The sequence below is a fragment of the Grampus griseus genome (genome assembly GCF_964374135.1).
Source record: "Grampus griseus genome assembly, chromosome: 10".
NCBI lineage: Eukaryota > Metazoa > Chordata > Mammalia > Artiodactyla > Delphinidae > Grampus > Grampus griseus.
In genome coordinates, this window is record NC_139004.1 from 33,139,385 (window position 1) to 33,165,691 (window position 26,307).

Here is a 26,307-nt window from a genome sequence, read left to right on the forward strand (position 1 = left end):
TCCTATGAGCAAGGCTGACATCTCATTATGGCTGAGGGCAAGCAAGGTCCTGTCTAACAAAAACATTCCCAAACGAGCTGTCTGAGCAGGAGGCAGTGAGATCGCAGCAGAGGCTGCGTGACTCACTGGGATTTTGCCCAGGGGGCTCTAGCATCTGGTTGGCAGCTGGATTCGATGACCTTTTATATCACCCTAGAGAAGTGATGAATCTGCAGTTCCAAGTAATCTTTCCCATGATGTGGCAGGACATCACCCTTCTGCCCACATGGCCTGGAGTTCCCAGAGTTCTGAGTCATTCCTTGGGGGCACTTCTGTCTCTGTGTGTGACCATAGAAAAAAGAGTAGGTGAACATACATCAAAATATCACTACGATTATCTCTGGGCAATGGGATTAGAGGAGGGAAGGAAAATTCCACTCAATAAAATGAAGGACTGGCTCTGGAGCCAGATTACGTGGATCTAAATCTAACTTCTACCTTATATGAGCTGTGTGATCCTGGGTAAGTTATTTAATTTCTCTGGATCCCAGTTACCTGGAACAATAATATTACCTACCTGATGGGTAATAAGGTAACACATGTAAAGTATGTGTTTGCCTAGCACATAGTAAGCACTCAATAACTGTTAGTGTGTTTTAAGTGGTGGGATTATGGACAACTTTTACCTTTTTAGAGTGAATTTTCATATATTTTTCTGATAAAGATTAACTGAATATAGTTTTTAAAAGATTTTATAAATGCTGAATACATTTTACATAGTTATTCTTGTAATAGCCATAATCTCCCTTTAAAGCTGGGCACCACCTAAGTGTGGCAGCTGATCCTGGAGGAAATTGCTTGTGGTTTGAAGGTATGATGTTTCAACTGCACAAGAAGTATTTACCAAGTAACTGTTGATATCATTTGCTCTATGTCATCTACTTAGTAAGCACGATTAAATCTTGAGTCTTCTAATTTCAATACTAGGTCTTTAAAAATTATCTAATTTTTCTAAATTGAGACTTTAAAAATTCTGCTAAAAATTTTTTTTCGAAACAAGCAAATTTCACAGCAACTAATTTGTCTTTAGGACTATTTTTGCTTTCTACTCTAATTAAGGCACAAATTATTGCTCTAGAACTCCTGTGAATGTCTCGAAATTTAGAGTAATTTTAAAAGGGTCTCATGGCCAGATAATGTTAGGAAGGGCTGATGCTAGATGCACATTGGTCTCAAGATTTATTTCCTTGTTGATCCCTGATTGCCCAACACACTCTGGGTGTAGAGGGAAGGACTTGTGACCTAGCTTAGACCAGGGCATCACAGGGAAATAGTGCCACCGTGTGGGGTCCAGTCTGTGCTAGAGGTAGGAATCAGCCCCTCCCTGGAGAAACTTTTTCTTTCTTTTCAGAAAGGCTGCAATTCTCTAATAATTCTCTTTTATTGTTAAGGCATTATGCATCCGACTATGGCAAGACCAATTTCAGCTGGCAGATCTCTGTGGTCAAAGCCTGGCCTGATTTCTACCCTGATGGGCATTCTGACTTCTCAACTCGATCTTGGACCAGAAGCCCATGTGCCTTTCTGGATGAGATGGCCAGATATGTCCCAGACTTTCTCTGATGACTCATTCGAGGGCCTTACTTCACTCCCCAAACCCAGGTATTAACCTTCTAGAATCCAGCCACTACAGATTTTACAATATCAACATCACTTCCACATCTAGCAACAAAGAGGAACTGCCTCTTGTTTATTGCATCTCCCTAGCACCTGGCATGGTGCTTGGCATATGGTAGGTGCTTGGAAAATATTTGTAGAATAAATGAATGTGCCCCTGAGAAGAGTGCTCCAGCCTCTCCCACTCCCTTCTATAAGAGGGAAAGGAATGCCAAGAAGGAGGGGGCATTTGAAGGCCAAGTTTCCTTCCAGGAAAAAATGGCTTACACAAAAGGGCTGAATTATCAATCATTTTAACAGGGTTCTTTACAGAGGAGTGGGCAAGGATAAGGGAACAAGTAAGGGAAGGGATCGTGATGCATCCAAAGACTGGGAGCTGTTAACACCCCCACACTTGAAAGAGCAAGGAGAAAGAATTCTGTTATTGGAACTGAGTGAGCACCAGGGCCATGGAAGAGGGACCACCAATAAGAGCTGTAGCTACAGAGGAAAGCAGCCCCTGTTTAAACCACGGCAGATGAGGAGGGAGTAGGAGGAAGTAAAGACCCCAACTTATTTCTCCTCCTGGCCTCCAAACTCTTGCCAATATCTTCCCTTGACTCGACCCATCAGTAAGCCAGTAAGCTGGGAGCCTGGGTGATGCAGTCCAGAGGGGGTCAGTCTCCTTGGGACAGAGCAGGACTAAGCAGAAAGAACATGGGTTGGTGGAGGGGGCAGGAGAGGAGAATAACCAGCACAGTGGTCAAGGATGTCAAAGGCAGCAGAAAAGCCAAGAAGGGGAGGACTGGGAGGAGGCCACTTGTGACTTCTAAGGATCAGATTCAAAGGCATGAACAGCAAAGCCATCTCTAAAATTTTTTTTAAATAACAGAAATACAAGATAGAGAAGCAAGAAGGACTATAATTCTGCAGCCTGTGGAAGAAAAATCACATTCACAGAAAGAGAGACAAAATGAAAAGGCAGAGGACTTTGTACCAGATGAAGGAACAAGATAAAACCCCAGAAAAACAATTAAATGAAGTGGAGATAGGCAACCTTCCAGAAAAGAATTCACAATAATGATAGTGAAGGTGATCCAGGACCTCGGAAAAAGAACAGAGGCAAAGATCAAGAAGATGCAAGAGGGCTTTCCTGGTGGCACAGTGGTTGAGAGTCCGCCTGCCGATGCAGCGGACATGGGTTCTTGCCCCAGTCTGGGAAGATCCCGCATGCCGCGGAGTGGCTGGGCCTGTGAGCCATGGCCGCTGAGCTTGCACGTCCAGAGCCTGTGCTCCACAACGGGAGAGGCCACAACAGTGAGAGGCCCATGTACCACAAAAAAGAAAAAAAAAAAAAAAAGAAGAAGATGCAAGAAATGTTCAACGAAGACCTAGAAGAATTAAAGAACAAACACCTTGAAGAATTAAAGAACAAACAAACAGAGATGAACAACACAATAACTGAAATGAAAAATACACTAGAAGGAATCAATAGCAGAATAACTGAGGCAGAAGAACAGATAAATGACCTGGAAGACAGAATGGTGGAATTCACTGCCATGGAAAAGAATAAAGAAAAAAGAATGAAAAGAATTGAAGACAGCCTAAAAGACCTCTGGGACAACATTAAACCCTACAACATTCGCATTATAGGGGTCCCAGAAGGAGAAGAGAGAGAGAAAGGACCCGAGAAAATACTGAAGTGATTATAGTCGAAAACTTCCCTAACATGGGAAAGGAAATAGCCACCCAAGTCCAGGAAGCACAGAGAGTTCCAGGCAGGATAAATCCAAGGAGAAACATGCCAAGACACATAGTAATCAAACTGACAAAAATTAAAGAAAAAGAAAAATTATTAAAAGCAACAAGGGAAAAATGACAAATAACATACAAGGGAACTCCCAAAAGGTTAACAGTTGATTTCTCAGCAGAAACTCTACAAGCCAGAAAGGAGTGGCATGATATTTTTAAAGTGATGAAAGGGAAGAATCTACAACAAAGATTACCTGGCTAGGATCTCATTCAGATTCGACAGAGAAATCAAAAGCTTTACAGACAAGCAAAAGCTAAGAGAATTCAGCACCACCAAACCAGCTCTACAACAAATGCTAAAGGAACTTCTCTAAGTGGGAAACAGAGAAGGAAAGGACCTACAAAAACAAACCCATAACAATTAAGAAAATGGTAATAGGAACATACATATCGATAATCACCTTAAATGTGAATGGATTAAATGCTCCAACCAAAAGACACAGGCTCTCTGAATGGATACAAAAACAAGACCCATATATATGCTGTCTACAAGAGACCCACTTCAGACCTAGGGACACATACAGACTGAAAGTGAGGGGATGGAAAAAGATATTCCATGCCAATGGAAATCAAAAGAAAGCTGGAGTAGCAATATTCATATCAGATAAAATAGGCTTTAAAATAAAGAATGTTACAAGAGACAAGAAAGGACACTACATAATGATCAAGGGATCAATCCAAGAAGATATAAAAATTATAAATATATATGCACCCAACATAGGAGCACCTCAATACATAAGGCAACTGCTAAGAGCTATAAAAGAGGAAATCAACAGTAACACAATAATAGTGGGGGACTTTAATATCTCACTTACACCAATGGACAGATCATCCAGACAGAAAATTAATGAGGAAACACAAGCTTTAAATGACACAATAGACCAGATAGATTTAATTGATATTTATAGGACATTCCATCCAAAACCAGCAGATTACACTTTCTTCTCAAGTGCGCACGGAATATTCTCCAGAATAGATCACATCTTGGGTCACAAATCAAGCCTCGGTAAACTTAAGAAAACTGAAATCATATCAAGCATCTTTTCTGACCACAACGCTATGAGATTAGAAATCAATTACAGGGAAAAAAAGGTAAAAAACACAAACACATGGAGGCTAAACAATATGTTACTAAATAACCAAGAGATCACTGAAGAAATCAGAGGATATCAAAAATTACCTAGAGACAAATTACAATGAAAACACGACGATCCAAAACCTATGGGATGCAGCAAGAGCAGTTCCAAGAGGGAAGTTTATAGGAATATAAGCCTACCTAAGAAATAAGAAAAAATCTCAAATAAACAATCTAAACTTACACCTAAAGGAACTAGACAAAGAAGAACAAACAAACCCCAAAGTTAGTAAAAGGAAAGAAATCATAAATCAGAGCAGAAATAAATCAAATAGAAACAAAGAAAACAATAGCAAAGATCAATAAAACTAAAAGCTGGTTCTTTGAGAAGATAAACAAAATTGACAAACTTTTAGCCAGATGCATCAAGAAAAAGAGGGAGAGGGCTCAAATCAATAAAATTAGAAATGAAAAAGGAGAAGTTTCAACAGACACTGCAGAAATACAAAGCATCCTAGGAGACTACTACAAGGAACTCTATGCCAATAAAATGGACAACCTGGAAGAAATGGACAAATTCTTAGAAAGGTATAACCCTCCAAGACTGAACAAGGAAGAAATAGAAAATATGAACAGACCAATCACAAATAATGAAATTGAAACTGTGATTAAAAATCTTCCAACAAACAAAAGTCCAGGACCAGATGGTTTCACAGGTTAATTCTATCAAACATTTAGAGAAGAGCTAACACCCATCCTTCTCAAACTCTTCCAAAAAATTGCAGAGGAAGGAACACTCCCAAACTCATTCTACGAGGCCACCATCACCCTGATACCAAAACCAGACAAAGATACTACAAAAAAAGAAAATTACAGACCAATATCACTGATGAATATAGATGCAAAACTCCTCAACAAAATACTAGCAAACAGAAATCCAACAACACATTAAAAGGATCATACACCATGATCAAGTGGGATTTATCCCAGGGATGCAAGGATTCTTTAATATACGCAAATCAATCAATGTGATACACCATATTAACAAATTGAAGAAGAAAAACCATATGATTATCTCAATAGATACAGAAAAAGCTTTTGACAAAATTCAACACCCATTTTTGATGAAAAACTCTCCAGAAAGTGGGCATAGAGGGAACCTACCTCAACATAATAAAGGCCATATATGACAAACCCACAGCAAACATCATTCTCAATGGTGAAAAACTGAAAGCATTTCCTCTAAGATCAGGAACAAGACAAGGGTGTCCACTCTTGCCACTATTATCCAACATAGTTCTGGAAGTTTTAGCCACAGCAATCAGAGAAGAAAAAGAAACAAAAGGAATACAAATTGGAAAAGAAGAAATAAAACTGTCACTGTTTGCAGATGACATGATCCTATACATAGAGAAACCTAAAGATGCCACCAGAAAACTATTAGAGCTAATCAATGAATCTGGTAAAGTTGCAGGATACAAAATTAATGCACAGATATTTCTTGCATTCCTATACATTAATGATGAAAAATATGAAAGAGAAATTAAGGAAACACTCCCATTTACCATGGCAACAAAAAGAATAAAATACCTAGGAATAAACCTACCTAGGGAGACAAAAGACCTGTATGCAGAAAATTATAAGACACTGATGAAAGAAATTAAAGATGATACCAACAGATGGAGAGATATACCATGTTCTTGGATTGAGAGAATCAATATTGTGAAAATGACTATACTACCCAAAGCAATCTATAGATTCACTGCAATCCCTATCAAATTACCAATGGCATTTTTTTACAGAACTCGAACAAAAAGACTTAAAATTTGTATGGAGACACAAAAGATCCCGAATAGCCAAAGCAGTCTTGAGGGAAAAAAACCGAGCTGGAGGAATCAGACTCCCTGACTTCAGACTATACTACAAAGCTACAGTAATCAAGACAATATGGTACTGGCACAAAAACAGAAACATAGATCAATGGAACAAGATAGAAAGCCCAGAGATAAACCCATGCACCTATGGTCAACTAATCTATGACAAAGGAGGCAAGGATATACAATGGAGAAAAGACAGTCTCTTCAATAAGTGGTGCTGGGAAAACTGGACAGCTACATGTAAAAGAATGAAATCAGAACACGCCCTAACATCATACACAAAAATAAACTCCAAATGGATTAGAGAACTAAATGTAAGACCGGACACTATAAAACTCTTAGAGGAAAACATAGGAAGAACATTCTTTGACATAAATCACAGCAAGATCTTTTTTGATCCACTTCCTAGAGTAATGGAAATAAAAACAAAAATAAACGAATGGGACCTAATAAAACTTAAAAGCTTTTGCACAGCAAAAGAAACCATAAACAAGACAAAAAGACAACCCTCAGAAGGGGAGAAAATATTTGCAAATGAAGCAATGGACAAAGCATTAATCTCCAAAATATACAAGTAGTTCATGGAGCTCAATATCAAAAAACAAACAACCCAGTCAAAAAATGGGCAGAAGACCTAAATAGACATTTCTCCAAAGAAGACATACAGATTGCCAAAAAGCACATGAAAAGCTGCTCAACATCACTAATTATTAGAGAAATGCAAATCAAAACTACAATGAGGTATCACCTCACACCAGTTAGAATGGGCATCATCAGAAAATCTACAAACAATAAATGCTGGAGAGAGTGTGGAGAAAAGGGAATTCTCTTGCACTGTAGGTAGGAATGTAAATTGATACAGCCACTATGGAGAACAGTATGGAGGTTCCTTAAAAAACTAAAAATAGAATTACCATATGATCCAGCAATCCCACTACTGGGCATATACTCAAGAGAAAACCATAACTCAAAAAGACACATGCACCTCAGTGTTCATTGCAGCACTATTTACAATAGCCAGGTCATGGAAGCCACCTAAATGCCCATCGACAGACGAATGGATAAAGAAGATGTGGTACATATATACAATGGAATATTACTCAGCCATAAGAAGGAACGAAACTGGGTCATTTGTGGAGACATGGATGGATCCAGAGACTGTCATACAGAGTGAAGTAAGTCAGAAAGAGACAAATTCCCTATATGCGGAAACTAGCAAAATGGTACAGATGAACTGGTCTGCAGGGCAGAAACAGAGACATAGATGTAGAGAACAAACGTATGGACACTAACGGGGGGAAGCGGCGGGGCGTGGTGGTGGGATGAACTGGGAGATTGGGATTGACATGTACACACTGATGTTTATAAAGTGGATGACTAATAAGAACCTACTGTATAAAAATAAATAAAATAAAATTCAAAAAAATGAAATACAAGATAATAAAAGAACACCAATTGAAGGGGCAGCAGAGACAAATGAGGGGTTTTCAGGACAGGTGAGACTGTGCCCATGTGAACATGGAGGAAAAAATGGCTCTGGGGGTGGGAGGGCGGTAGAACTTAAAGATACTGGAAGAGAGAGGACATAGGTGAGAAAGCAAGTTCCTGGGGATTGTCAAAGGCAGGGAGGGGGGAGAGAGAGACAGAAAGAGAGAAAGAGAGAGAGAGAGAGGAGGGAGAGAGAGAGAGAGAGAGAGAGAGAGAGAGCGAGCAGTCATCTTGGAAAAGGAAAATGGAAATCTGGGATGGACATAGACAGGAGGAAGAAAGAAAGAATTTAGAGAAAAATATATTGAAGAGGGAGGAAAATAATGCCAGCTACTTTTTTTGAGCACTTGACAATGTGGCATACACATTTACATACCCAGATAGTGAAGCCAACTGGAGAGTTAGGAAACCTGCCCAATAGCTAGTAAATAACAGAGCTGGGCTTACTCACCATAAGAAGCAGAGCCTGTGTGCTTAACCCCTACTCTGTAGTTTCAATTTCTGTCCCACTCAGCCTACCAATCCTACACTCTGCCCCATGCTCAGGCTAGACATCTTCCCCCGCCCCTGCCAGATCTGGATAACTCCTGATCCAATCAAGTGGCAGGTGAGATTCCCTACACCTATGATGCCTTTCACCAGGTTCAGTGCCTGGGTCCCTTCTTCTAAGCTCTGGTGTTCTCAACCAGATCTTCCCTTTGGCTGGACATCCTGCCTCACTATGGCCCCTGGACAGGGGTTGAGATCTTTAGCTTAGAAAATATATCTTAATAATGGGAGAATGGCCTCAGCTGGAAGTGGCGGAGAGTGACAATGCAAATACAAAGAGAGAGGTGGGAGCACGTCAAGTCTGTGAGGGATCAGAAGTGAGAGAGAGTTTGGGGGTGGAAGGCAGGGGTTTGGATCCAGGAAGATGAGATCGAGCAAAAGCAGGACGGAACCAAAGAGGGAAGTGGGAAAAGGAAATCTTAAGTGGCCGCTTAGCAGCAGATGATGTTTGTAGGCTCTAATGTCTGTGGTTGGTGGTGCCAGCTAAGGGTGGAGTGGGTACTGAAAGTCACTCTCTCAAGCCCACTTCTCAGGCAGGGCTGGGCAAGGGATTTCCCAGGTTGGGCTGATGGTGTGCCTGGATAGAGTTTGAGTTGTTTCAGTTTCGAGAAGCTTATTTCCCTGCCAGTTGTTGGCAGCCACACCCTTTCCCATCCCAGGGCCTGTCTGGGTGCTGGCCATGGTCCTGACCGGACTCTTGTACTTCTCTGGCCGCCCAGGTGGGCGAGAGTGGGGATAGGAGGATAACAGAATCTGAAAGAGGGTGAGGATGTTCACATATGTTGATTTATTTCTAGGGAAGGAGGGGGAGTAGAGCTGTGTATTTGAGGATAGTGACGATTTGGAAGAGCTGCTATAGGCAGTTTACTAGGAAACTTCCAGACATTCTGAAAGGGATTACGCAGCAGCTGTGAAGTTTTAGCCAAAGTTAGACATCAGGTGTATGTCATGTTTCCAGTCATGCCTCTGGTTCTAGGGCTTCCCTCAGCAATGGTCACCATTGTATCCAGGAACACTGAGGCACCAAGAGACCTGAGTTCTCCAGCACGTACATGGTAGTTGAATAATGCATGCATACGTGAATGATGGCATTCAGCTGGAATGATGTAATAGAGGGGAAAAGATCTCTGTGCCCAAGTGTGAAGTGGCAGGTATCTTTGAATTCAGATTTAGCAAAAGGAAAGGAAGGACCCTGTGCTTGGGAGTGGGGTGGTGCAGAAATGTTCCTATGCTCAGACATGAGAATTAGGGGATTGAACTACAAATTAGCACAAGCTAAGAGAAGAGAGAGTTTGATGTGCACACGCTGTGAATTCATATGCATGAATTGGCAAAGATTTCTTGGTACCTGCCCTTTGCTATGAGGCTTAGAGGAATAAAAAATATGCTTTTCTCAGGTAGGAAGGATGTGAGAAGAAGAGGTCAGAATGGGGCATAAGTGGGACAGAAAGTAAGATAAAGATTCATGGGATTTCTGAGTTCTGCTTCTGCCTAAGATACAGAAAGCTAGAAACATTTAAAATAGCACCCAAATCATGAAATACTTAGATAGAAATTTAACAAAATATGTGCAAGATTTGTAGGCTGAAAACTATAAAACATTGGTGAGAGAAACCATAGAAGAAATATGTCCACGGATTGGAAGACTCGATAGTGTTCAGATGTCTAGTTCCCTCCACATCGAGCTACAGATTCAGTGTAATCCCATCAAAAGACTAGCAGGCTTTGGGGAGAGTGCAGGGGGGAGAAATTGACACACAGTGTCTAAAATTTACATAACAAAATTACTAGAACAGCTAAAACCATTTTGGAAAGGAACAGTGTAGTTGGATTACTCACATCACCTGATTTCAAGACTTGTTATATAGCCACAGAGAGTGGTCAAGATGGGGTGATATTGGTAAAAGGATAGACACGTAGATCAATGGAACAGAGCAGACAGTCAAGAAGTAGACCTACATGTCAAGGGATTTTCAATAAAGATACTAAGGCAGTTGAATGGAGAAAGGGTAGTCTTCTAAACCATGAGAAGGCTGGTACAGGCAGGACAGTGGGCTGTCCTCTTGGAGGTCTGGGATCCTCCGCACCGCGCTGCTGGGCTGCAGTGGTGGCTCCTCCTCTCCTCCCCTCCCCCACCCCACTCCCCCTCCTTGAATCATAAAGCCAGATTCCAGTTCTGATGATTACTCAACCTCCAGGAGCCGGTTCCTGTGGGCAGCGCCTGACGAGCCTGACCCTCTCCTTCCTGCAGTTCAAGGGAAAGACGAGATCTTGCACAAGGCACCCTGCGTCTGTCCTCCACAAGGGAAGGGTGACATGGAGCCTCTTGGGCTGCTCATCTTGCTCTTTGTCACAGGTAGGATTCCCTCCCTCTGCTGCCTTCTTTCCCTCTCCTTCCTTGAGTATATGGCAAGTGGGTGGGTGGGTAGGGAGCACTGAGCCAAAGTGTGAAGATGGCTGAAATTCTCGGCATGTCTTGCACCCCCTCTTCTCACTGTGCCCCATATTCTTCATCATCTCCCTCTCTCCCCAGCATCAGATTCTTCATGTACGTGGAAGTGTCAGAGGCTGGTGGATTCGGACACCTAGAAAGGGAAGGAGTTCTGATGGTGGCATCTCAGGCACTAGCTAGTAGTTGGGGGAAGTTTTGAGGGGCACTGGTAAGAGCCCCTAAAATTATGAACCACTTAACTAGCCCCAGAAGAATAGCAGCGTGGGAGGGAGAAAAGAACCTGGTACTGGCAATCTGCATCTTTGGGGTGCCCCTCCTGTGCTCTGAAGGTCCTCTTGTCCTCAGCCCTGGATGGGAGGTGAAGGGGCTGAAGATTTTGTGATTGAGCTGGGGAGACTGGCATCCCAGATTCTTGCACATGATGGCCTTTTCTCGTTGGGGAAGGGTGCCTCTTGCTCCCCCAGAGCAATAGGCATACCTGGGTGAGAGGAGAGACTGTTCCAATGGAGCTGGAGCTTCTTGGCTGGAGGTGGAGTAAGGGAGGGGGATGCGTTGGCCTGCCCAAAGGCAGAGGGATGGACTGGGTAGTATGGAGGGGGCACTGCTCACCAGGTCTTTCTGGTTCCAAAAGACAGGCCACCAGCTCCCCAATCCTTTTTACAAGTTTCTGTCACCATGTGGTTGAAGAGAGGGGAGGCTGAGGCAGAGGGCACTGGGTGGTTCTCTTATAGCCCCTGCCCTGGCAATAGACTGGCACTCTAAGCCCACCCCAAGGAGGGTCCCTAAAATAGCAGCCTCATGTCTCTCCCAAAATAGTTCTGAGACGCATCCCTCCTGAAAGGGGAACAAAGGCACAGAAATAGGGAAGCTGGAAGCTAAAGGTCAGAAAGAGGAGAATGCAGTGCTGGTATGAGCGTGGGCAGCTGCAAAGGAAGCAAGGATGGAGGGCGTGGGGTGGGGGTGCCCAGCCCCACGTGGGACCAGCCCCAGGCCTGAGAGGGTCACTGGCCCTGCTCTCTTGAGATGGAGTGGGAGAGGGGAGGGCTTGATTTCATGTGACAGGAAGAACATGAGTGGACTAGGACTGGAGGGAACTTCAAGACCAAATGTCTCTGGAAATAGGCCCAGAGAGGGTCAGTTATTTCTCTAAAGACGTCCAGCAAGTCCAATGGTGATAAAGCCAGATCCAGGACCCGGGTTTCCTGGTTTCCAGCTTCCTATAAACACATACCTGGGTTATACCACCTTCTCCCAACCTGTGTAAAGGCCTGAGTTCCTTAAGTGTGGGATTTCTGTCTCTTCTGTTCATTGAACATAGTAGGTGTTCAATAAACATTTGGTAAGTGAATGAATGTCTCCTCCCCAGAGCTATCCCGAGCCCACAACACCACGGTGTTCCAGGGCATGGCAGGCCGGTCCCTGAGGGTCTCCTGCCCCTACAACTCCTTGAAGCACTGGGGGAGACGCAAAGCCTGGTGCCGCCAGCTGGGTGAAGAGGGCCTGTGCCAGCAGGTGGTCAGCACTCACCCCTCGTGGCTGCTGTCCTTCCTGAAGAGGCGCAATGGGAGCACGGCCATCACGGATGATGCCCTGGGTGGCACACTCACCATTACTCTGCGGAATCTTCAAGCCCACGACGCTGGCCTCTATCAGTGCCAGAGTCTCCATGGTAGCGAGGCCGACACCCTCAGGAAGGTCCTGGTGGAGGTGCTGGCTGGTGAGTGGGCAGCTGACTGCACCCTGGCCTGCTCTTGGGCCTGGGGTCGTCTTTAGTATCTGAGCACAGGACCACCCTCAGGGCTTTTGGGGACCCTGGGAAATCCCACAGTGTGGATCTTGTCCCTCCCCACCCCACAACTCAGGGTCAACTCAGGGTCGCTGTGGATAGTTGTGCAGGTTGCTAACTGCACAAGGGGGTCACAATCCAGCCCTGCTGTCTCTCTCCAGGCTGTGCTCCCTGGTGGAGGACTGCATCACTTGCAGGAAGGGTACAGTTCTCTAATTTGCCCAAGGCGCCTTATGAGCTAGCTGTGGTCCTGCTTCCCCCAAACAGCTTTATCCATTTGGCATCTGGTTAGGATGTGAGCACTGAGGTGGTCCTTAAGGAGTAGGAGGACATTCACCTATTCCTTCACCCAACCACCCAACGGACCTACCAACATAGATTAAGCACAAACCTGGTACAGAGAAACAACCCTAGAAAGGAACACTGCTGTGACCCTGGGCAACGTGCTTCTCCTCTCTGGGCCTCCATTTCCCCATCCTGAAATGGAGGTCGTGGTGCCTGTGCTGCTGACCCCACAGGGCTCCCATGAGACACAAATGACATGACAGAGTTAAAATTGCTTGGGGGTCAGTGACAGTCGTTGCCCCAGCCTCCTGCTGCTAACTGCTCGGGATCCTCATTTCAGGCTTGACTAGGTGAGATGCGCAGTGGTGGGGTCCTTCTCATCCCTGAGTTTGCACAGGGGATGCCCTTCAGGAAAGCTTTCTGTCTGTGTCTCCGGAACGTGATTGTGTCCCAAAGGACAACAAATCTGAGGTTACGTGTCCCTTTTCTGACTCTCCCCTTGTCCAACTCCTCTCTCCAACATGGCCCCTTATCATGGAAATGAAGGTTGAAAGTAACATTTGTCTAAGGTGGGGAGGGTAGGGGACACCGCCTGCCTTAGACCCCAAACCCTACCACCATGAGAGTAGGGGGCGAGGACACACAGATTTTCAGCCCTATCAGGGTCTAAGGCTCAGCTGACTCCCAAGAGAATAGCAGGAAAAGAATAACAACAACAACAACAACAATAATCCATAGCTGGTACAGGCAGCTCGACTGTTTACACAGGACTTTCAAAAACACCCATTATTTCGTTTGATCTTCCTAAAGACCCTGTGTGATGGGAGGGTGGGAGCTGCAGTTACTGAGCTCCCGTGAGGGGATGGGCATTACACAGGATGCTTTCACTGTATCCTGCAACACTATTATTAAGAAGGTGTTCCTAATTGCCCCACTTTACAGGTGAGGAGACTGAGGCTCAGAGAGGTTAACAACTTGATCCACCCAGGGCCATGTCCCAGAGAGCCTCCCCCCACCCAGAGAGGTTCTCCCCACTGTGGCATCAAGGAGGGGGGCTAGAAGCTCACAGGCTCTGTCTCCCACAGACCCCCTTGATTACCAGGACCCTGGAGATCTCTGGATCCCTGAGGAGTCCGAGCGCTTTGAGGATGCCCAGGTGGAGCACAGCATCTCCAGGTATAGTGACAAGTCTTTCCTAAAATCCCTGGGCAGACCTCCACCCTGCAGAGCCAAGGCATGGGGTGGCAGCTGGGGGGTGGCACGTGCCAGAAGTACAAATTCCAAGGCAATGAGACACTAAAGTGTCTGCATGTGATCTTGTCTAAACACCCCTCCAACCAGCCAGTGTGTGTTGGTATGACTGTGCCAGTTGTTAAAATATTGCAAAACTTCCCTAACAGTTTGTAAGTAGCTGCTGCTCCAAGACTGCTGAGTGGTCGGCCTCCCACCCCCTTCCCTGGCAGCCCTCAGACATCTCCACAATTCAGCAACAATGAAACTTTGAGTATTTTAGTACAAAACTGGTACCCTCAGACCCCTGCTTCCCTGATGGGACCAGAATCAGTTCCGACTGGTTCTTGATTGGTGTTTAAACACTGTGAGTATAACCATGAAGTGCACATGTGCATGCAGACACACACACATCATACCACACCATCATGCAGAAAACTGCTCAGCAAGGGAGGTAACTGTTTAAAAGCAGTCAGCAGGCAGATCCATGCCTGGAACTCAGGTCTCCTGACTACAGGTTCCCCCAAGCCCCGCAAAGCCTCATCCAGGGATGGTGCTGGATGGGGAGATATCCTCAACCCCCGGAGCTCCTCGTGTCTCCCCATTCCTTCTATGAGGGCAGATTCCAGTCTGTGGGTCCCCTCATGGCCTCCCACATGTCCTCTTTTTTTTCTCCAAGGAACCTTTCTGAAGAGGAGAGCCCCTTCCCACCCATTTCCATCCTTTTCCTCCTGGCCTGCATCTTTCTCAGCAAGCTTCTGGCAGCCAGCGCTCTCTGGGCTGCAGCCTGGCATGGGCAGAAACGGAGGACACCCCATGCCAGTGGGCTGGACTGTGGCCATGACCCAGGTTACCAGCTCCAAACCTTGACAGGTGAGCTTGGAGAGCACGGTGGCCGCTGGGGGCTGGTGAGGTGGTGCTGAGAGGGGCCAAGTGAGTACTCTGTCTGTTGCAGAGCTGAGAGACACGTGACAGGAGGACCCACGGTGGAGGAGAGGCCCAGGAGAGGTCTGCACGGACCACCCCAGCCTGCTGCACACCCGCCCCTTGGCCACCAAGTCTCCTGGTTCTGCTTTCGCAAAAGGCCACTCTGCCTGTACCCTGCTTCTCTTGGCCCCTGGAAGCAGGGATTTGTGCGTGTGTGCACGTGTGTGTGTGTGTGTGTGTGTGCGCGTGCATGGGAGGTGGGAAGGACATCTACCAACTTCTGGACATTGGACATTAAACACTCTCACAAATAAATCCAAGACTTCATGCTTAACTGATGGTTTAGGGCGTCATGAAGGTCTCTTTTGCTACAGGGCTAGGAGAGTGAATTCAGATGAGGAAAAGATAAAAGGTCTGGCTCCTTGGGGCCTAGGGTTTTAGGATATCATGTCCCTCCATTCCCACAGGCTCCAAACTGGCCAATCTTTTTATTCTTCTCTCTCCCTCCCAGAGATCTGATTACCAAGCCCTGCCTCCTCTTGTGGAATTTCTCTAGCATCCTCTCCTCTCCTCCTCCTGCCTCCTGCCCATCAGTTTCCTAGGATTACTGCTGGGCCCCCTGCCCCAGGCCCCCTTCCTTCCTCCACCCCCCTCAAGTCCATCCAATTCCCAGCTGACTCAAACCTCTAGCAAACCTAGAGGTTTGCTTTTATCATGTTACTCCGCCTCCGGAGAAATGGCAAGGGACTGGGTTGCAGAGTGCAGCGAACCAGAGCTGGGGACTACTGGTGCAAGCCCCTTATCCTGTGGAAGGGAAACTGCGACTCAAAAGGGAAAGGATTTACCCAAAGTCCCTCGTAGAGCCTGGAAATCCTACTTTCACTTGGCGTTCAAGATGTCCTTCCCTCTAGCTCAATCCTACTCATTTATTTGTATATTTATTCAATAAATATTTTCCGTGCCAGGTACTAGTCTAGGCATTGGGGACATAACAGTGAACAAAACAAGCAAAGATTTCTGCCCACACAGAGCCATGTTCTAGTGGGAAGAGAGCAGACAAACAGAGTAAGTCAGTCAGTCAGATGGTTAGGAGTACGGGGAGTGCAGAAGGCGCGGGGGATGATGCAATTCTGAAGAGCAGTCAGAAGGAACCGTTTGAGAAACGCTTTGAGGAAGCAAGGGGGGAAGAGTGCCAGGCAGCTCAGGGAACCTTCTCTCTCTCTTCAACACACACACGCCACCTGAGGTGGAGTGAGGAGAATGGGATGGACACTACCCTGAGAGTGGGTTGCCCCGAAGAGGAGGAAGCAAGTTGGCCACATCCTCAGGTTCTCTGTCCTGGGCCTCAGGGAGGTAGAAGCCCAGGAGCCCCAGGAGCCCCTGTGGCCATGGCCACACTGGGCTGCGTTGCCCCCTAAGCTGGGTGTGGGTACCTGGGGTTTTGAATCACTGGGAAGGAGCCCCTGATGCAGTCCTGTGTTCCAGCCTCATGTCAACACATCACTCCCCTAATTGCAGTCCTGCCCCAGCCCTGCCTCACCCACTCCCTGCTTAGGCTGCTCTGCCGTCTCTGTCCCCAGCTCCAGGACTCTGGTCCAGTCTGTGTTTCCCTGGTGTCCCTGACTCAGCGGCACATGAAACTTCCCCATCGGGTCCTGGGGCAGTCGTCTCCTTCCTGCAGACACAGGCACAGTCTAGGAGCCAAGGCTGAGAAGAGCCCAAACTGAGCCCCCTGCACCTCCCTCGCTCCCGCCCGGTCTGGGCACCGAGAGTGATGAGATGGAAGGGGAGGCTCCAGGATGTGCCTGGTGGTGGAGTGCCGCCGGAACTTTCCTCCCCTTGGGAACTCAGCCTTTTCTCCTGCCTGCTCTGCCATGTCAGAGACATCTACCCTGGGATTCAGATCACCACCGGGATCCCCTGCCTTGGACTCTCTGGAGTGCACACTGAACAGAAGGGGTTTTCCAATTTCAAGTTTGCCTCCTACTAAGAAAACTTAAGCAAATTCCTTAACTCCTCTGAGCCTCAGGGTCCTCGCATGTAAAAACAAACAAAAAACCCAACAGCAAACCAAAACAAAACAACTCTACTTTGGTGGGTTTTTATGCGATTGAAAGGAATAATATTAAAGTCCTGGCCAGATGTCTGGCACATAGTAGGTCCTGGATAAGCGCTGGCTTCCTTCCTCTTCTCTAATGCCCAATGATAGGACACCTCCCTGGATCCTGGCCACCTCTGTCCTAGGCACCCAGCACCTACCATATCTGTTTTAGGCACTCAGTAAATATTGAAGAGAGGTCTCCTCCTCACACAATGCTCCCACATGGCTTGTTAGTGTGAAAATAATTTTCTTGTAAGGAAATCAAAGAAAGCTTGATACATGCTGGCAGGACAGATATACGTACTTCCATATCACTCACTGGGGAGACCCATCTGTCCAGTTAGCCGGAGACTCTGCCAGTGTTAGCACTGAAGGTCCTGTCTCCTGGAAAGACCCCCAGTGTCAGGTAAACAGGGACAGCTGGTCACCCCATCACCATGTCCATGAGGCTCAGCTTAACGCAGAAGCCGGCTTTCTCGGGCTCCTGCTCCCAGTTTCCCATTCTCAACTCCCTTGCTCCTGGAGAAAGGAGAGAGGAAGAGAGAGGGGAGGAGGAGAGAAAAGAGGACAGAGGAGGGAGGGAGGCTGGCTTTTTCATGCCCCTTTCCAGGTGTGACCATCTAGGTCAGAGCAGTGTGTCCTCCCAGCCATCCCCACCTTGATTGCTCCTGTCTCTCTGAGCACTGGTGCTCCCCCGGTGTCAGCAGGTTTATTACTCACATTCCATGTAGGATCCCCAAACCCCAGTTCTGCACAAGGTGACGTGAATGAGGGCCAGATGGTCCCTGTGCAGGGAGTGGGTTTGTGTCATAGGACAGGAACCCCAAATTATGAGACTTGGAGCTTATATAGAACATCTGCATGTTGGCCCTTCTTCCTCTCTGGAGAGAGAGAGAGAGAGAGAGAGACAGAGAGAGAGACAGAGAGGTCTTCACTCTGGAACATGAACTAATCTTCTCCAGGGAGGGAGGGGAAGGATGGAAGCAAATCTCTCTGGAGCTGACACACTGTCTCTAACTCCCAAGGCATGTTTGCTCTTCAATCGCCCTGGAACAAAGCTTGGTGAGTGCCCTTTCCTGGGAAGGCCCGAAAATGTTCATAGAGAACTGTCTCCTAACAAAGAGGATAATGCATTCATGAAACAAAAATAATATGCTATAAATAAGAAATGCTTGGAGAATAACAAGTCTTGTAAATTAAAAGCACTAAGGGATAAAAATCTGAACGACAAGGAGAGAAGGGATGGAAGAAAAAGATGAAGATATCTTCTAGGAATCAGAACAAAAAGATGGAAACTGAGAGAGAAAAGCTATGAAGATGAGATGAATACATGAGGTTCAATATCCAACTAATTATCAAAGCAATAACGCAAATCCTAGAACTGGAGCACGTGGTCCACACTCAAAGTGTCCAGGGAGCGCGCATCTGAGGGAATGAAGACAGGCCAGCCCAGGGCGCACGGTCAAGGTGGGGCTTCCTGGATGATCTCCTGAGAACTTGGGTGGGGCACTCACACAGAATTTAAAATCAAGATGGCCTCGGGCCATGAGAAGGACACTATACTTCCCTCCTTCACAGCTCTGCCTCATCGGATTCTATATTTGGAATACCCTGAGGACCATCTTCCCCCTTTCTCTAATGCTCTCTGGTTGTCACAATCCTCCCCCCGCTCTTCATTCCTTAGGGGTGGGCAGGCTCCCAGCCTTCTGTTTTTCCTTGGGTCTTCTCACCCTACCTTGCCCATTCTTACCCTCAGGGATTGTTCCTGAGCACTGAACCAACCAGGGCTTGGAAGAGCTCCTTCTCCCCACCCATGGAGGGGCCCACCAGTGCCTGCTTCCCAGCCCATGGTCACTGAGAACCCCACGTGACCGTCTGAGGCAAAAGTTTCCTGCCCCCAAGGGAATGCTGTGTCAGTGCCCAGGCAAGCCCCAGAGCTGACATCTCCCTGCCCAGCCATGGGCCCCAACCTGCTCCTGCTGCTGTTCCTGGGACTAGCAGGTAAGCTTCAGAAGGAGCTGCACTCTGGGTCCCCACATACCCCGCTCCACGCCCAGGAATAACGGGCATTACCATGGCAACAATAACATGTAGGCCCACAAGGTGGACCTCTAGATCCCTGTGCCCCTATGCAGTGGGTGGGCCAGGAGGTGCCCTGTCCAACATCCCTGCAACTTTCCTTCCCTAGGCCAGGGCTCGGCTGGCAGCCTCCCTGAGGTGCTGCAGGCGCCTGTGGGGAGCTCCATCCTGGTGCAGTGCCACTACCGACCCCAGGATGTCAAGGCTCGAAAGGTGTGGTGCCGGTTCCTGCCAGAGGGATGCCAGCCCTTGGTGTCGTCAGCTGTGGATCGCAGGGCCCCAGCCAGCAGCCGCATATTTCTCACTGACCTGGGGGGTGGCCTGCTCCAGGTGGAGATGGTTACCCTACAGGAGGAGGATGCCGGAGAGTACGGCTGCGTGGTAGAGGGAATCTCAGGGCCCCAGACTGTGCACAGAATCAGTCTGGATGTGCTCCCTGCAGGTGAGTTATCTCAGCCTGGCCACCACTGCTCTAACCTGCCTTCCTGCCCCACCAGCTGCTCTTGGGTCCTTGGTGGGTAGGGGCCCTTGTGGGGGAGGAATTGGGAGCAGATATCCTTTTGACAGCTCTGCAGGGAACGGAAACCAAACTGGGTGAGAAGTCTGAGATAAACCAGCCACACAGCAGTCCCCTTTCCCCTCCCGCACAAGTGGGTCTCCCCACAGGAAGGCAAATTCTCTTTCCCCACTCAGGGCCTTGGCCTCCTTGTCCAGCATTTTCAACATACTTGATGCTATTATTTTGCTTAGAAATGTTTTAAACAAAGTTTTAATTCAGACATATCAACTGGAATTAAGTTTTTTACATCTTCCAGGTTTTTATTGCTGTAATAACAAGTCTGATGGCTTAAAAACTATTGAATTTATATCTTATTTAATTTTATAGGTCTTCACTGAGCATCTAGTATGTGCCTCACCTACAGGCAGGGTACATTCAATGCCTGAATTCCTTCAACTCATTCAGTTTTACAAACAGAAAATAGTGTCAGCAACAGTTAATATTATAGGGTTGAGAACAGTTAATATTCTCAACCCTATTTTCAGTATAGAAACTATGTTCACAGGTTTCATTTTCACAGGCTATAACTTTCTCATGTCTAAGTATTTATTGAAAGTACATTTTAAAGTAGTAAATTTTTCCCATAAACATAGGATATTGTAAAAAAAGAAGTGCTCTGTCGGGAACGCGGTCAGCTACCTGAGGAAGCAGAAACTGTCCTACCTTGCACTTGTGGATGCTGACATTGTTTTCATTTTCAGGTCTTCCTTTTTCAAGTAATTTGTGCCAAATGCCCAAAATAATGAAATTAAGAAAGGCATTTTTCCTTCTCTCAGTTTTTTCTCCATCTTTTAATTACGAGGATGGACTAAGCTCTCATTAGAATCCCTCTTGAGTCCACAATTATTATTTATATTATAAATATACTTCTGTTAACCCTAGTCATCCTTTGTTCTCCTTCTTCCTTGACACTAAGGTTTAGTAACTCAAGATTACAACTCCCTAAATGGCAAGCTGTGACAAGACAATGCACTGGGAATACGTGGCAGGGAGACAGGTGCCTGAAGTGGGGCAGGTGCTGAGGACCCCAACAGCTGTAGAGAATGGATGTTCAGGCAGGCAGGTAGAGCACAGTATCTAGGGAGGATGTGGGTGATTTAAAAAACTCCAGGAGATCAGGACATATGCAGCAAGATTGGGGCCATAGCGTCTCCAGTTCCTGGATTGGAATGGGTTGGGTAGTGGGAATGGTGAATCTCTGAGAACATGGCAAGCCTCTCCTCTCAGAGGGTCTAGAAGGACTGCCCGGGTTCCCAAGGCAGATCCTCAGGCCCAGAGAAACCAACCCTGAGTCCCACAGACAGAAGTTAAGCATGTTGTTGGGATGACAGAAACCTTGTCACAAAACTAAGTCTCAGGGTCCAAGCAAGGCTCTCAGCAAGGATCAGTTGGCATTGTGTCACATCAGGGCTGACCCTAAGTTCCTTAGCTCCTGAGCGCAGAGCTTGGGGTGGGGCTCAGCCAGCCTGCAGGGGCGGTCACAGGGTTGCAGGTATGTGGGGAGGTCTAGCAGGCTGGGCTGAGGCCCCTTTGGAGAACAAGTGATGAGAGCCAGGAGCAAGGTCTCCAATGAGATGAGTGAGGTTGGGTAGGGAGGTGGGCACAGATTACCCAGTAGGGTTTCTGCATAGTCTGAGCAGCCTGGGTACAGGGGGAGCAGGTGGAGAAGAAATGCAGGGGGGGAGGGTTGGGAGCTGGTGGTAAAGGGGAAAGTGAGCATATTCACAACCAGATAAAGACATAAAGAGGCCATTCCCTGACCTCCAGAATGAGAGGCCCCTAAGGAATATCCCAAGCACCGCTTCTTTGTGTTCCTTACTTGGGACTTCTCCTTCCTCAGCTGTACTCCCCCAGTCCCTCAGATCTCAATAGGCCCTTGAACCCTGCCCACAATGGGTATGTTCTTATTAAGTATTTCCTTCTGACTCAGCTCCTGGCCTGAAAGAGAAGGACGAGGAGACCCATCAGGTCGGGAGTCTGGCTGACATCTCCTCTTCAGATCCTGTAGGCAGTGCCAGCCCTTTGGATCCCAGCCGAGATAAGAAGAGGTACTGACAAGAACTGTTATTTGGGTAGCTGGGAAGGGGTGGTGGTGAAGATACGGCTTGTTTAGAGCCCCAGACTAAACTGAAAAGAAACTTTATGATTCTTTCCACTCCTGGGGAATTTCTGACCAGGCAGACAGACAGACAGACAGACAGACTTCCCTCCCAGTTCAGCACTGACCCCTTCATCCCAGATCTCCAGCCAGGATACCCTGATAGTGTCTCTCTCTGCCCTGCCTGAGTCTGTCCTCCTCATTCCATTCCAAAAATCTTTCTCCAACCGTGGCTCACCAAGAACTGCACCTCTGTGCCACTTCTCTAGGATTCCTGGCAAGCAGCTCCGTGCCAGGCTCAGGGCTAAGCTCACCTACTCCTTTGTGTCTCTCAGCAGACCCTTGATTTGGGGTGCTGTGCTCCTGCTGGGCCTGCTGGTGCTGGCGGTGGTGCTGTTTGCTGTGATGGCCAAAAGGAAAGGTACGTAGCTGTCCACCTGCCTATCTCAGAATGGCCCCCTGGTCCTGTATCAGCCAGACTTGAATTCAAGGCTGAGAATCTAGGTCTGCTCCCCCTACAGATGTGCTTCAGTAAGGGTCCCCAGACCCTAGAATTCCCATGGCTGAGGGGTAGAGGAGAGCAAAGAGATTCAGTGGGAGGCGGCCTGGGGAGAAACAGGAATTGGAGAGGGTGAGACAGTGGGATTGGGGACAGGTGACTGGAGGAGGTGGGGGATTTCGGGAGATGGATTGAGTGTTGAGGCAGGTTGAGGGGAGCTGTGGAAGCAGTAAGTGGGTGGGGGGAGAGTTAGGGCTGGCTGGGGGTGGGGGCTGGGGAGATGGAAGGGGAAAACTTTGCTGGTGGGAGTGGGGAAGGTGGAGGCTAGGACAGAGGTTTCCAAAGTTTCTGAAGGGCGTGAGGCGGGCACTGAGTCAGCACAAGAAGCAGACTGTGCTTCTGTCCTCTGTCCTGCCAGGGAACAGGCTTTCTGCCTGTGGACGATTTCAGAGCAGTGGAGTCTCAGGCTCGGTAAGAGATCTCCGCAGGCCCCCAGCCAAATTCCCCAGACCCTCCCTCTGCCACAATCACTGAGAAGTCCCAGGATGATGAGGTGGAGAAAAGACTGTGACCCAGTAGAGGTCCAAACCCTCTTCCCAAACGCTGTAAACTTGGCAACAATGGTCTCCTACCTTCCCACCTTGCTATCCACCTTCCCAGATTTGTAGAGAAACTCGGGGCATGAAAATCTTCAAAGTGAAGCCTTCTTGCCCACTGACATACTCAGGATTGAAGAGACAGATCCAGTCTGGTCCTAGGCTTCCCATCTAAGGGAACTGGGGCAGAGGGAGGCATTTTCTCTTTGCCTGATTTGCCTGCTTTTGTTACAGGCCCCCTCCTCAGTGGTCCACCACATCAGTGACTCTGGACTGGCTGCTGACTTGCCATCGGATGTACCATATGTTAGGCTTGACTCGCCACCTTCCTTTGACAATAACACCTACACCAACCTTCCTCTTGATTCCCTGTCAGGGAAACACCCACCCCCAGCCCCATCCTGTTTGCCCCCTCTGCCTGCTAAGGCTGAGATCTGCTCCAAGCCTGTGACATACGCCACAGTCACTTTCCCTGGAGGGGACAAGAGTGGAGGAGCCTCCTTCGAGCCAGCCCAGGATCCACCTAATAGTGAGATTCCACCCAGCTAAGCTGTTCACCATCCTGTATACTCACAGAGATCATCCCCAGGGTTCTGTGCAGCCATCCACGCAGTCTGTGCCCTAGATCCTTAGGATATCAGAGCAACTAGGGTCTTTAGGATCTGATCTAATATCTTGACTTTTCTCACCTGGTAAGTGATACTTGGAATGATTGAGGTGTCTGGGGAAGCCCTCCCCCCCCCATGCTAGTTCCTCTGCCATTACACCACAGGGCTAAATAAACTCTACATGATAATATATGAGCTCTTGATGCTTGAGGGGGAAGGAAAGGGCCCAAGTTTGACTTCACATGGCCCAAGAACTGAAAACACTCGTCCAGAGTTTGTGTTGTATGATCTCCTGCCTGTTCTGCTAGCGGGGAAGTGGTTTCCCTCCCTGGTCAGAATACTGCACACAGTTTGAATTAAGGGGCATCAAGAAGACTTCTTCAAAAGTATTTCCTGCCTTTATCAGGATACCTGAAAGTATAGAGTCATTTGCTCGAGTCTAGAAATCTCTTCTGCTTTCTGCTCTATACCTTGTAAACAAGTGACATCTTATGAAGTGACAACATATGGTGGGAGAAGGGGGATAATAATTAGTTAAAGGAGATTCAGGAAAGATGGGGTATGAGAGATGAAGTTGAAAAGAAACAGGAGTAAGGTCAGAAACTGAAATAAATACCAAGCTTAATCCTTGGCAGGACAAAGGATTTTCAAGCACCAGGAAATGAAAGAACTTTGCAGACATCAGTTTTACCAGAGCTGGCTCTTTCTCAACTGGGTGATCATCTGGTAGTTCTGTTCCCTTTGGCCTGAACTCTGAGCCTGGGACGAGTCCAGTGGAAAAAGGGCATGGGGGTGAGGGGAGGAGGAATAAATGGTAAGGGTATGGCCATGGTTAAGTGTAAATGAAAGCTAGTCCAGCCTGGGGATAGGAGGCCCTTTAAGGTTTCTGCCATGATTTCTTCTCAACTGTTCAGTTTGAAAATATTTGCCCATACTGAGATGAGAGACTTAAATGGAGAAGATGGGGTGCTCAGGAACCCAGTCTTTTATAATCACGGAGAACTAAGCAAAAAGAGATTTTGGCCATCTGGACCATCTGGAAGGGCCCTAAGCTTGGTCTAGATATCTGAGGAGAAGGAACAGGCAGGGACTGTGTAAGTCTAGCGATGCTATTTTCAGGAAGCTCTGGCAGGATGTTTTGAGCTTCCTCTGATAGAGTCTCAGCCTGTGACAGAACCTAAATTTACTCTGTCCCTTAGGGAGGCAGGAGCTGCCCACCAATCAACTAAGCCCTCATTTCCCCTGGCTAAGATGACTGGGGACTTGCCTGGTGGGAAGGCAAGGTTGGGGGTGGGGGGAGGGCAGGAGAATGTGGGGGAAGGGCAGACTAGGTCTAAAAAGCACCCCTCTGGGAGAAACTTAACCTGGTCTGAATGTAGTTTGAACTTTTTAGAACGTGAGAGAAGTAAAGGTATATTTAACAATACAAAAGAAAATACTAAGATAATCAATTGGCTGGAAGAGAAGAGGGAAGGAGAAATATATTAATTCCATCATTGCTTTGGTTGGTATTCATAGACTTCCAACCAGAGTCATAGGTATAAAAGTAACTGCTAAGATGAAAATACTAAACTAAATTTCATTATAAGAAACACAAAAACAAAGCAAAGAAAATGCAGGTGACATGGTGAGGTGACTGCTTCATATCAGAACCTTTGGAATTCAGTTAAAGAAGTTCTCAGAGGAAAATTCACACCCTTAACAAGAATTAAGCATCTAACTCAAATAGCTAATTTTAAAGGAGAAAAATGACATAACTAATACATAAATAAAAGAGCTTATTCTCTGAAGTAAAATGAAATAAAGTGTTAGCTAACTTTACTCAAGAAGATGGATGAAATAAATGACAAGGGGAAAATCATCACAGATATAAACACAAGGAAAAAAAATAACAAGAGCATTTTGCGCGGGTGGTGGTGGTAGAGTGGGAATGACTCTAAAGGGGCCTGAAAGAACTTTTGGGGGTGATTCAATGTTCTCTATCATGTTTGTGGTAGTGGTTACATGGGTTACATTTGTCAAAACTCATCATTTAAATAGGTGTACTTTACTGCATGTAAATTATATTTTGATAAAATTTATTTTAAAAAATACTTGAAAGGTCATTGGGGAATAGTTAAAATAATCTTAGAGGAAAAAAATCTTTAAAGTATTACACAAAACTCAGCAGCCATAAAAGAATTCATAGATACATTAAAACTGACACATTAGGATAAATTAAGAAAAGACTGATACTTTTCCCTTTATGACAAAAACACCATAAACAAAAGTCAAAACACAAAATGAAGAAAAATTTTGCAGCTCATACAAAGGCAGATGGCTCATTTCCCTAACCCCTACAAATCAACTAGAAAACAAATACTTAATAGAATACAGTCACAGAATACATACCTATAGCCCACACAAAAAGAAATATAAATATAATAAAGATGTTTAACTTCATCTAAGGGAAATACAAGTTAAAAGTACATTGAGAGTGATTTTAAAAGAAAGTGGTTAGAGAACTCTGAAAATTCTCTCCTCCATAAAAGAAACAAGAAAACTGGCAAAAATAGAATCAACTTTTTCAGAACTCTGGAAATTAACCAATGGCTTGCATCAATCCAAGGAGTATTTACTCAAGAAAAATGGCTTTCCCCTGCCCCTATGTG

At 46.5% G+C, this 26,307-nt stretch overlaps 2 protein-coding genes across 2 annotated transcripts; both read left to right on the forward strand.

Annotated features, from left to right (window-relative positions):
• Window positions 1-10,722: 10,722 nt before the first annotated feature.
• Window positions 10,723-15,161, forward strand: TREM2 (triggering receptor expressed on myeloid cells 2; the record flags this gene model as incomplete). The annotated part of the gene is made up of 5 exons (XM_082663487.1): window positions 10,723-10,792; window positions 12,255-12,605; window positions 14,045-14,135; window positions 14,869-15,062; window positions 15,145-15,161. The coding sequence occupies exons 1-5, from the start codon at window positions 10,753-10,755 to the stop codon at window positions 15,159-15,161; spliced, it is 693 nt and encodes a 230-aa protein (XP_082519613.1). The 5' UTR covers window positions 10,723-10,752.
• Window positions 15,162-19,175: 4,014 nt separating this feature from the next.
• TREML1 (triggering receptor expressed on myeloid cells like 1) lies at window positions 19,176-23,838 on the forward strand (the record flags this gene model as incomplete). The annotated part of the gene is made up of 6 exons (XM_082663580.1): window positions 19,176-19,218; window positions 19,406-19,738; window positions 21,801-21,903; window positions 22,289-22,374; window positions 22,871-22,923; window positions 23,283-23,838. 6 exons carry the CDS (start codon window positions 19,176-19,178, stop codon window positions 23,595-23,597), a joined length of 933 nt encoding a protein of 310 aa, XP_082519706.1. The 3' UTR covers window positions 23,598-23,838.
• Between the last annotated feature and the right edge of the window lie 2,469 nt (window positions 23,839-26,307).